Source organism: Bacillus rossius, chromosome 3, assembly GCF_032445375.1.
Source record: "Bacillus rossius redtenbacheri isolate Brsri chromosome 3, Brsri_v3, whole genome shotgun sequence".
In the NCBI taxonomy this organism is placed as follows: Eukaryota; Metazoa; Arthropoda; class Insecta; order Phasmatodea; family Bacillidae; genus Bacillus; species Bacillus rossius.
The window spans coordinates 87021603-87034481 of NC_086332.1; the positions used below are offsets into that span (position 1 = coordinate 87021603).

At 37.5% G+C, this 12879-nt stretch overlaps 1 protein-coding gene across 6 annotated transcripts in view; it reads left to right on the plus strand.

Moving 5' to 3' along the window:
• LOC134531007 (sodium/potassium-transporting ATPase subunit alpha) overlaps positions 1 to 12879 on the plus strand; it is a 349143-nt gene that overhangs the window by 194255 nt on the left and 142009 nt on the right. For 2 of the 6 annotated variants that reach the window (XM_063366438.1, XM_063366440.1), the window contains exon 1: positions 5370 to 5837. The exons of 2 other annotated variants lie outside the window; for them this stretch is intronic. In XM_063366438.1, the coding sequence (XP_063222508.1) occupies positions 5826 to 5837 (12 nt within the window). In that variant the 5' untranslated portion in view covers positions 5370 to 5825. Of the gene's footprint in view, positions 1 to 5318; positions 5838 to 12879 lie in introns of those variants that run through there. 2 more of the 6 variants (XM_063366441.1, XM_063366439.1) reach the window with 2 other exon arrangements.

Sequence of the window (12879 nt, forward strand, 5' to 3'; positions counted from 1 at the left end):
TACTTAGAATATATTGTATTGAAAATGAATTTCTCCTACTGGGCTAACAAAATAATTTATAAAAGTTTGTCGAACGTAACTGGCTTGTTTGCCATAGTTATTATACCGTCTTGATACAGACATGTTGTTCAAGGGCACAGAGTCTACAACATTTTCCAGTGAAGTAAAACCTTCTTTATAAATAATAATATTATGCAATAAACAAACGCATTTAATTATGATGTGTACATTTTCGGGGAAAATCTGTAATTCGGATTCCAATATCTCCACTTCGCTGTTAAAATGCCAAATGTGCATTCCACGCGTCTAGTCCTTGATAAGATTTAATTGACTAATTTAATAGATCTTGAAACATTTGATATTCTCCTTTATCCTTCCTTGCTAACAATAATTTGTTAACATATTCTGTTTCTTTTTCACTACTATTTAGTAAAACATTTAATGGCGGTATTTCGATATATATGCGTCGTCTATTCTATATTTCGCAGGTAGATAGAAGTAAACTGATATTCAGAACACGCCTGCACTGAAACCACTCTGTTCTGATAAACAATTATAACGGATTATGAAGAAATTATTTTCGTCAGAACATAGCCTAGGACAGCTTATGTCGGTCAGACATACATTCCAGCGTGTTGAGCTGAGCTGAATTGCAGTAGGAAAACACGGCCTGTTGCAACACGCCTCCCGTCGCGGCGGTGCCTGCAGCACTCGGTCTCTGTTCGCGGTAATCGAGGAAAAACTGGCGATCTGACCGCATCCTTGCTTCCAGATAACGCAGCTGAGCTTCAGTACCGTCTGTTCTGCCTAGTGCTCCTGCGTCTGACGAGAGAAGCAGGAACCGAAACACGACTCCTCGGTTCCTACAAACTTCCCACGGTTTATTATTGAAAAAAAAAAAAAATATTTTCTTTGTTGCATAGCCCACAGTAAATCCAACAGATTAGGTACTTGCTGTAGAGAGTGGTCTGGTGCATTGGCTTAAAATCCCCCGGAAGGGGAGGGGGCCCCTCCCAAAAATTAAGAAGCCCCTCACTTTAAATCGTGACTGTGAAACGGGATTGATAAACGTAAACGTCAAAATTATGTTTTATGTTCTGTATATTTTGAAGTTTTCTGTTTATTGTTTTAATATAGGCCAAAATATGGACAGTACACCGCATACAAGCACCATATCCAGAGATGACCTGTATCGGTTAAAAACCTACGCGCAAAACTTTCGGCCCACCTCCTCCTCCCCCCACAAATTATGAGAAATTAGGGGGGTAAGGGGGGGGGGGGGCGCTTGCGAATCCTACAGATCTAGTGCAACAAATATTTTTATTTGTGAAATTATTGGTATTTAAAATCGAAAAAATTAGTTTGTAGAATGACTCAAGCTGTAATAATATGATCAGAATTATTGGGAAATATGTTAGTTTTTTTTTTTCGTGTGTGCCACAAGGCAGGCAAGTTTCCAATAAAAACTATAAAAAAAATTATTATTTACAAAATGTTGAATTAAAGAACGTGTATATGGAAAACATAGTATATAGTGAGGTGGCGCAGTGGTAACAAACTAAACTCACAATCCAGAGGATCTGGGTTCAAATCCCGGTCCGGCTACCTTGATTTTGTGTTTTCCGAAATCAATGCAGGGATATACTAGGGTGGCTTCTCGCTATAGACCATGGCTAGTTCCTTTCGTTTCTTATTTCTGCGCCTTAAAGAAACGAAATGCCCAATCTAAAAATAAAATAAAAAACACCCTAACAAACACTCCCATGAAAACGGCCAGTATACTACTAAACCTTCCTCAGACACTCTCTGCCAGCGACAGTGGAAGCTTACAAGCAACCGGACATCGTTATACATACGGGAACCTAACACACTTAATTAGAAACATTTGAAAAAAAGTTTATAAATACAATTTTTATCACAAATACTTACAATAAATAAATGTGTTAAATGATATGGCTCAAGATCCATTATATATATTTAAAAGTATATATATAATTATAATTTTTATTTGTATATAGCTTTTTTTTTCATCCTGTGAAAATTTCGTTGCATGGTGCGCGCGCATCGTAAAAATTCACTCTATTTTTTTTTTTTCATAATACGCCTAAAGAATAAATAATAAAATAAAAATTGTAACTGCTTCTTGTCCCTTGATGCATGTAACATTTTGTTTCTGTGGTCTAGTGAGAGAGGGCTTGCTTTTCACGGTGGCTAGATGTTAGATGTGACGACGTGAGGACTATTCTGGACCTGTGATCGAGTCATGTACGGAGGTTCATAGCCTCTCTCGACACTCCGGCTTGCCCCCAGAAGTTATCGAATCCACAGATTGTGTCAAAAAAACATTGGCGCCGTCTACATGCTATGTTGTGCGTAATATGTGACACAACAAACATGTCTCGGACGAAGTGAACATGCCAGAAGGTTAGTGGCTGTGAATCACTGGTCAATGTTTGTGTTGCGCTGCAGGAAATGATCAATATATGCACTTGAACATTAACGTAGCTCGGTACACGTATTTCACCAGATGACATTTTCCTTACGAATGATTACATTGTTGCTATATAGTAAGAAGTAAGTTTCCGTACATTCTGTTTGTGTTTCTGCACTTTTTGGGGCTTAATTTACTAATTTGCGTTTACGTTAAAAAAAATCTGGTAAATGTAATATACCCTTCCTCCTGGAACAAAGTTGTCTTAAAAAAAACATTACTTCCAGCTTGCATTTTTCTATGTCTGTAGATGTCTTATAAAATAATTTTACACAATTACGTGATGATGTTCTTCAACAACACAATTAACTCAATTAATAATTGAAGTGTTTTATGAAATATTTGTAGATTGCAACAGTACTCCTTTTTTATATATACATTTATTATTCTAATCGATATAATTAATTTAACAAATTACATATTACTTAAAGAGTGAAATTGCAGTTTTAGTTCAAGTGCGTCAGCTTTGCAATCAGCTGGTAATTCCATAGTGTGTTTATTTGCGAGGCGGGTGGTGGATGGCGGGGGGGGGGGGGGGGGTGGAAGTCGTGTTAAGTCTTGTCGACATCGAGGTAATTGGAAGCAACACAGTGCAGGGACATTTGAGGGGAAGGAATTGGTCGTGTTGTGTAGTGAGAATCCACCCCAGCATCTGCCTGGGATGATTTTAAGAAACCCTTGTGAACCGAAATAACGAGTGGTGGACCGGGACCCGAGCTTGCGGTCATTCCGGCTGCAAGTGCAATGACTTCCCGCGCGGCGCGGCTCGGCTCGGCTCGGCTCGGTCACGTGCGGAGCGAGCGAGAGTCCGACATACAGGCAACAAATCATACATCAAATTGAACGTAAACTAACGCACTTGTTCTCACAAATGTTCAATATTAGCACCTTTAGGTATAAGGCACGCGTCCAACCTAAAGTCCAATTCTTCTCACACTTTGGTTAACAAGTCCGGAGTAATGGAAGCAATAGCCTCTTCAATTATGTGTATCAACTCAGGCAAATCATTAGGTTGTGGCGGAACGTAGACACGATCTGTTGTAAAGCGCCAAAGAAAAAAAATCGTATGGCGTTATGTCAGGTGAACGTGGAAGCCAGTGAAAAAGAGCTCTGTCGTTTCGACCATTATGACTAATCCAACGGTCAGGGACTTCGTCGTTCAACCACTCTCGTACAATGAGATTCCAATTGGGAGGGGCTCCATCCTGATGCCAAATAAAGTCTACATGTTCACCTTCTACTAATTGGGAAAAGAGTCACTCTGAATTATTTTTTTTAGTTGTCACCTTGAGCCAGCACTCTACAACGCTTGCAGTTGATACTGTTAAATTTTATAATTGGGGTATTATTTTATGGTCATATTGTAGTCCAAGAACAAGCATCGAGGGAAAAGAGCCTCGGTGGTTGAGTGGTAAGACCACTCGCCCTCCGCCCAGGCGCTCCGGGTTCAAACCCTAGTTTCCCATAAGTCTAAAAATATGTCGGGTAAACGTCAGTACCTGTAGAAACCTCACCATAACTGCTTTACGTCATCCATCTTCACTTCCGTCTCACTGTTCAGTCAGTCATCGAATGACTTCGATGTGACAAGAGCTTTAGCCCTAGTTCATTCGTTCACGCAAGGAATAATAGTTATTACACAGTCGCCACAGCCCTGCGAAGAGAGTAAGTTGCCTTGGAAACACTCAGTTATCCTACGATGGCCGCAGCGACATTGCATTACCCGCTTGTAGCCCTAAGTAGTCACCCACGTCTAGCAGATATTTTTTTATGTAGCCTTTAATAGACACATTGGTCTATATCTCACAAATGCTGTAAGCACCGCCAGTTTACAGAGAGACAATTTGTTTGCGACTATTGCGGAAATTATAAAGTCTGAGGAGCACTTGGTTCTAACAGATTTTGTGAATTTTGGCAAATGACGTATAATAAAAATAAGTTTCAGAAGTCGTAAATACTTATTGTTTAGTTCGGTTCTGTGATCGGGGCCCACGCTAAGCATTTACTGTAGTTGTTTTTATAATACTGTCAGTTTTGGCGTGTAGCTCGAAGTTTAATAATTAAATTTGTGAAGTTATACTTCCTTAAACACGTTATGGAAAAAATGATGAACGCGAATTCTTTGGATGTGCGCACTATGCTACGAAATTTTCACGGGATGATGGCGGGCCTACGTGTATGAACACAAACCCATATATAGTCACGTTCATAAAAAATATAGGATATACCAAATGTATTGGTGTGCCAAATTAAATTTTATGACAAGGAAACTACCCTGTAATATATTTGGTAACCTAAATTTGTCACAATAAAGAGTAATTTCTATTTTAATAAATCCTAAGGATTTATATTACATAAATTATAATACATATTTTCCTAACAATCATTTGTCAGGCTTCGTAACGTAGTATTTATAGTGTGCGATTAACAAGGTTGAGGATCGTAGTTCAAAGCACGGCAGTGGATATCTTTTTTTTTTACTTTTTAAAAATGACATATTACAAGATTATACCAATTGTGCTTTAAGCAAATATATATGAATTTGAATACATTTTATTTGTTTATCGTATTGCTATAATATTATTGTGTACACATGTTCATAACAATATTGAATACTGAGCACTACAGCAAATTTCAGAATAGTTCAGTGTCTTCAATCAAAACGCTCGTACATTTTTTTGAAAGTGTAAATCCATACAATTCGTTTCGAATCATTTTCCTTCGGGAAAGGAAGTTGGTTGTAGAAGGAAGTGAAGGGTGTAGCAGGGGGGACTCGCGGAAGGAGCCGAGCGCGGCCGAAGCGCGCGCCATGTTGGTGACGCAGTGTGACGTCACCGCCGCCGCCGCGCGGCTCGATACAGCCCCGGCGGGGTCGCGGCGGCCTCTCAGTCGCTGCTGGAACCGGGAGCCGCGAGGAGGCAGGTCGAGTTAGCGGCGCGCACAGACGACCACCACCCCTCCCCTGATGCGACCCGCAGGGCTGGAGTGACAGGCGCAGCCGGTGCCTGGCGCAGTAACTACGTAGCCGTCCGAAAACGTGTTGTGCTCTGTTTTTCTTTTCTTTGTTCCTCCCTTTCGACTTTCTTTTTGAGTTTTTCCGGCAGTCCCTGCTGCAAAAAGGAAGCGGAAAAAAGTGTGATACATCCATTTTCGGGGGATCAATCAATCCTCCACCACACAAGGTTTTTTTTTATTTAAAAAGTGAAGATATTAACGTAAATTAATTTATTCTTTTAAAATCCTCGGAAGCGCCTAAACAGGCGGGACATTTGTGCTCTCTGAAGACTCGCAGTCGGCGGATCGCTCATCGACTGCGAATCACCGCAGCTTCAAGATGGCGGATAAGGTTAGTGCAGCGCCTCCCCCCACCATCCTCTCAAAGAAGGACCACAATTTCCCGTACAGTACGTATTCGTAAGCTTCTTTTTTTGTTTGTATTGTTATAGTTTTGCTGTAACATTTACTAGTTTTACGTACTCTTGACTTTAGTTTCGAGTTATGAATAGAAGTTCCTCAGAGAAGCCTTTTATGTAGGAAAAAAAAAAATATTAGTTCCTTAAAGCACCCTGCACAACAATGCTTGGTTAAGCTTGTTGTATAGTACGTATGCAAAATTTGCATTGGAGCTTTACATAATTGTTGTGCATTTTAAGCATGCTGCAGCTTTTCTTTCGTAGCGAAAATGTACATACAATTTCGTTCCGTATAAATATTAGCAGCTAGAGAGAAGTTCTCTCGGTAGTCCTGGTGGTTGCAAACCGATTATCTATTCTAAACATGCGGCACAGAAACAAAACGTCCTTGAGTGATAAGAATGTTTGTTTTTATGGGCATTCTTTTATCATTTAGATATGGAATGAGTATTGAGTAACCTTCGGAATACCTAATAAAACTAGGGTAGTTTTAACAATGGTGCGATTTTGCTAATAAGAGTAGGTAACTGTGAAAATAAGAATCTCGTCTTCAAAATATATTTCTTAGTGAGGTTACCGATCGGTATTAGAAACAAACATTGTTTCCAAAAACTGATGGGTGTGTTCGAGTTGGTCTAGCTTATATTTCCGTGCATACTATCTTAAAACCCAAGAGGAATTGCTTTTCGTATCTTCCGCTGGAATGCTATCGCTTTGGAAATTGATGTAAATCTTCAAGAGACAGCCAACGTATACGTGCATTTTTTGTATTCAAAGAGAATACAAAAAAAAAATGTGTCGCAGAGTGGAGAATTTAATTCTTGAAATAGTGGTCACTGAAAACTTGCATTGTTGGCCCGAACATTGATTGTTATTCGCTGGGGATGGTGATTCAAACGAAACGTCTTGTAAGTAAATAAAAGTAGCTGATGGTTAATTTGAATTGAATTACGAAAGAAGTCTGTTGTATTATGGTGATCAAAGTTTTGGGATGTTTAATGGAGGTAGTATTTGAGGCAAAAAAATCTTTAATGTGAGAAGTGCTTGCTGTCTCTTAGTAGGCATGCTTTTCAACATAATAGTCTGCCTGTCACCATTAGCGTATTGTTCGTGTACATGGGTGAAGCCGTGTAACAGTCTTAGTGGGAGAGATATCGTACCATTGCCGCTTTCAGATGCATGTAACTGGCAATGTCATCAGGAGTGTCCCTCAACAGCAATTGGATCAACGAATGTTTATGTTTATGAATCTAAGAATTACCGGAATACCTGGAGGGGCAATTATTCAAGCATGAATTTTATTGGTACAATTTATTTTGCAAATTCAACGACTATTAAAATCCATGCATTTATTGATCTCTGCGTAAATTTTCACTATTGTCTAAAAAAATAATCACAAAGTAAGTTTTTCAACTACAAGTTTTATAAAATATTCTCCATAAATATTTTAAATATATTTACAGAATACATTGAATGCCAATATATTACACCACCGACTCTGGATTGTACATGCATTTAATTTAAGATAGTGTTCTCAACCGTAACTCTGTAGATTGGTGTTGGACGTCCCCTGAAGCTCACCAATAGGGTACCAACGACCAGCATAGTGTGAGGCCATACCTGATGTTAATGCTGCTGTACATATGCGTATCGAGATTGCAAGATTATCTGTTCTGATGGTTCGTGGATGTCTCCGTGGAGTCCGAGACCAGCGGGTTCGCTGTTGCAGACGTTCGCACGCAGTAAGCGACTCGTACAGAATTCCTTTCAGTCTGGCAACCTGCACAATCGACTGGAGATTCCATTTGAGCCGTGAGGAGCCAGATAAAAAGAAAAGAGCGTCAAAACGTCAAAGGAGCGGTCAGTAATTTACACTTCAGATGTTTCGAAGACTGCACAGGAAGGTGGTTATAGTTTGATCAATTTTTTTCCGCATATTATATAACAACTAGCAGGTTGTAAGGTGCCCGTTGGAAAAATGATAAATATAATAAACACTTTAATTTAATAATAGTTATTGCCGTTAAATGACAGGTGTGTTAAGTAGATACTAAACGGGGCTAGCCTAGTTGAAAATAAATCGAAAATGCACTATACCTAAGAAACGAATTTCAGGACTTATTCAAGACTTTCAATAAAATATTCTTGGACCTTTGTTTTAACACGGGTCATTTTTGAAGTGAAACATTTTTACAGCCGGTAGTTAGAAAGCGAGTAAAGGTAACTGATGGGTCTTTCCACCTAAACATAACAAATTTTGAAAATGGCTCTAGCTCGATCCTCTTCGAATTTGACTAAACTTTGACAGAATGCTGTAAGGTTCCTTAAAGAAATCTATGCAAAATTTTAATTAAAATGGTTTCGGCACCAGAGCCCAGTGCATTGAATGCTTTAGATAGCACAGAAGTGATTTATGTAAATTCTGTCAATTTTGATGTCCTAAAGCTGTGCAGCTAAGCAAGTAAATGAAAAAAGCTGGCTCTGGTAGATTTTTCTGAATTTACCGACAAATCTCTTCAGCTCAAATTTTAATCATAATATGACTAACTTTTTTTAATAATTTTTTTTCTTCCTGGAATAGATCTTATAATATTTTATACATCACATGTATGGACAAACAATGCTGTAGTAGCAACATTCTGGAAAATTATATTGTTTTCAATATAGACTTAAAATTATAACTGAAAAATCGAAAATGTGGATGTTTACTAATTGTTGGAAGGAAAATATTTAAAATATGTATCCTCCAATTTATTGTGATTATTATCATTGACAAGATCTGGTTTTTAACTGGATTAACCTTCTCCTCCCATCGTGAATCCTGTGCTAAGAAGCCGCAGAAGCACTTTGAAGATACTATAGAGTATAGATATACTCATTAATGCTAAATGTGTGTTTACTTTTAATCTCCGTTCAACTGCAGATTGACTTCAAGTAGGTGACTCCATAGCAAGAAGGCTCTAAAGAGTTTGGGGTTTGTCAATCTACAATTGAATTCTTATGTGCTTCTTGTGCGTGCCGATTTTAAATTGTGTGTGGGCGGCAGCAAGACAAGTGAATGGCGTGCAGAATACAGAACTTTTTTTACCGTGTTTTATGAAAGATTAAATTCTTCCATTGTCTGTTTTATGCATCAACTTGCTAGTTATAAAGTCAGAATTTGGATTGTTCTCTTCTACGGTTGGATAATGCATTTTTTCTTCAATTCTGCAATTAATTGGTTGTAATCCAAACAATCTTCACATAGTTTACTTGGAACAGGCTCGATAAATGTAATTAAGCTTACCGACTCCAGCTATTTTTCTTCTGGAAATTGTCTCTTGTGCTTATTTTTTGTCTTACGTAGCTTTGCATATATCTACTAAAAATGCATTGGAAAATTAAGAGAAGATACGCCAAGTGCCGTCAGACAAATGTTCACAGAATCTTAAATATGCATTATTGCATTATCTATGTCATCGATACTTGGTGATACATCTCAACTGGCCGATTTTATCTGAACGAATAATAGTTTAGTATAATAGTTTTCTACATGATGAGTACAGTTTTTGACCTGATTTATCACAAATCTTCATCATTTCTTGAATTTGATCAACAGTATTCATTGTAATTGAGCGGAAATTGTTTTCAGCACATTGAGATTCCTTATTGAAAGGGAAAAGGGATTAAAGAAAGATTATAATTCAAATTTGGGCCAAAAAAAAAAGGCTTCGTGGTGTATACTTATTTCTGATATTTCATAAAAATTCAATGCTCAGTTTGGTTTTAACAACTGCGGAACTTTTGATTTGTATTAATTTTGTAATTTCAAGCATTTTTTCGAAGTGATGTTATCAAAAGTCCAGTATAGTTTAAGCTGTCTATACTGCGCTGAATTTAGATTGCCTCTGGATCTTACATATTTATTTATACATTAGTATATTTAAAACGAAATCAAATAGTTTTATTTCAGCTCAACAAATACATATCTGCACTTAACAAAATGGAAACAACAATTATAACAATGGCTGAGTTGACGGAAAACATACACATAAGTGCTGTAAACAGAAATATGTAGCTTTATTAATGAGCAGTGACAAAATAGAATAAATATAGTTTAAAAAACTAAAGAAACATGCTTTTAAAGATTATCAAACTAAAAAGTAAAAAAATAATTTTAAAATTAAATTTATGACAATAGTATATAAGCAATACTAGTACCTATAAATGAGAAAAAAACTTGAGGCGCTTTGTGCCATATTTTTTGAATATTAAGCGCCCCATGCTTTTTTCTCATTTATACTAGTATTGCTTATATACTATTGTCATAAATTTAATTTTAAAATTATTTTTTACTTTTTAGTTTGATAATCTTTAAAAGCATGTTTCTTTAGTTTTTTAAACTATATTTATTTTTAACTTTTTAGTTTGATATTCTTTAAAAGCATGTTTTTTAGTTTTTTAAACTATATTTATTTTTAACTTTTTAGTTTGATATTCTTTAAAAGCATGTTTTTTTTTAGTTTTTAAAACTATATTTATGTATAATTATCATAGGGAAATGAGTTACCGACACTACCTATTACCATCTGAGATAACTATTTGGAGTTGCAACGTCACAAAGAAATGGTAAAGTCTCTACGAATCATTTGCAGTTAGATGTATGGATATAATATTAGAATTTACCGGGGGGAAAAAAAAAAACATTTTTTTTTCGGCGTGGCCGGGAGTAGAACCCACGATCGCTGAATCCGAAAGCTGACGTCACAGAAGTCGCGCGCCTTAGACCGCTCGGCTAACGAACGTAATGAAATGGGTGGGACATTTTACAGTGATGAGTCACTCACTCTTAAGCTGGCCTCACAACCATCCGTTTCATCCGTCCGTCAACCGTCCGTCCGTCAATCACGTGACCTGCAGCCAATCAGATGGCCCGGAAAATTCCATCCGTCCGTCCGTCAAAACCTTGCCAAGCTTTAGCTTTTGACGGACCGACGGATAGACCACAGCCTTGTAAAATCGATTTTTTAACGACTTTTTGAAAACAGCCTTCGATTGTTCGGGTTTGCAATAAATACAAGGCTGTGATGTATAGAACGTTTGTTTACAAATTAAATTTTTGTGGATTTAAGTATTTGTGGTAAATTTCGATTCAAGAATGTGTGTGCCGTTTTCAGAAGAACTACTTATTTATTATGTAAGAGAGAGGGAGCATATTTGGGACGGACGGACGGATGGCGGATGATTGTGAGTCGGTACTAATCGCGGAGAGAAAATGACGGACCGAAACTAACGGACGGACGGGTGACGGACGGATGAGACGGATGGTTGTGAGTCCAGCCTTAGTCGAAAGAGTTACAGACGGACAGACAGAGTTACAGACTGACAGACAAACATACAGGTGAAGCTAATATAAAGCATGTAAAAATCAGGTGGGCCGCGTGTACCACACCTTGACTTATCATTTTCTCCATCCATAGAAGATTGCTTTTGCGGTTCACTATTTATTCATTTTGTCACACTTCTCCTGCACTAACAATTGGAACGTTGGAACTACATGCATTAAATTTCTCGCACAACTGTTTTTTAGTCTTGTCCGCTGGCGAACACGTGTCGCACATCTGGCTGCCTGACCCCGAAGGCCGGTCTCACACTGTGTAGTTGAACTTAAACAATTGCCAGTCTCTGTTCTGTGATTTATTCTAGATAAATTATTTACATGTTCGATTTTGATAAATTTACTTAGTGAATTCTTGAGCGACCTGCTTTTGCGCACTCTAATAAAAGCTGTCGAAATGATATTCGGCCGAAAAACGCTGCTGAAGTGGTAGCTTCAGCAGCAGAGACGTGCAGTGTGAGACCATCCTAACAATCACCACATGCCGTAACGGGTTGGAAAAAAAAGCACACATAGCTCCTTTCACCGATGTGAGAAGGCAACTCAGCACATTAGGCATTAATCTATAGAATCTTCAAAGTGCTTCTGCGGCTTCTTAGTACAGGATCCACGTTGGGATGAGAAGATTCATCAAGTTAAAAACCAGATATTGTCAATGATACCAATCACAATAAATTGGAGGATACCTATTTTAGATATTTTTTTCCCAACAATTAGTAAACATTCACATTTTCGATTTTTCAGTCATAATTTTAAATCAATATTGAAAATAATATAATTTTCCAGAATGTTGCTACTACGGCATTGTTTGTCCATACATGTCATGTATAAAATCTTATAAGATCTATTCCTGAAAGAAAAAAAAATATTAAAAAAGTTAGTCAAATTATGGTTAAAATTTGAGTTGTAGAGATTTTTCGGATGATTCATAACTGTGAAAACTCTATTAGAGCCAGCTTTTCAAATAAGATATTTCGGTATTCTCCACAGAAAGACGGTATAGAATGCCAAAATTTAGCACATTATCTTGCTTATGTGCACAGCTTTAGGGCCAAACTAGACAGAATTTACACAAATTACTTCTGTGCTGTCCACAGCAATCCATAGTTCTGGTGCCATAAATCATTTGTGTTAGGCTGTTACAATTTTGCACAGCTTACTTTAAGTAATCTGAAAGCATTTCGCCTAAGTTTAAACAAAACCGAAGATGGTTAGCTGCAGCCATTTGGTGAATTGTCATGGAATCACGTGAACTTATCGGATATTGCTTGAAGGCTTGTGGTAAGGGGACAGGGGTGGAGAGAACAGCGAATAACGTAGACTGTAAGACAAATGTTAAAATCTGCAGGTTTGTCGCCGCCAGTTACAATTTTAAACCTCTCTTGTGTACTTTATTTAGTTGTATCATTCAAGTGAATTATATAATATTCCATGGAAGTTAATGTTAGCTACGAGCAACTACAGCAAGAATAATAAAGTTTGGCTGTTTTTTTTATATGGTGAATACTTATTTTTAAATGATTTTCCCACGCCCAGAAAATGTTATCAGTTTATGGGCACAGTCAAAACTTGTGAATGATTGGTTAGGTTAGATAAAA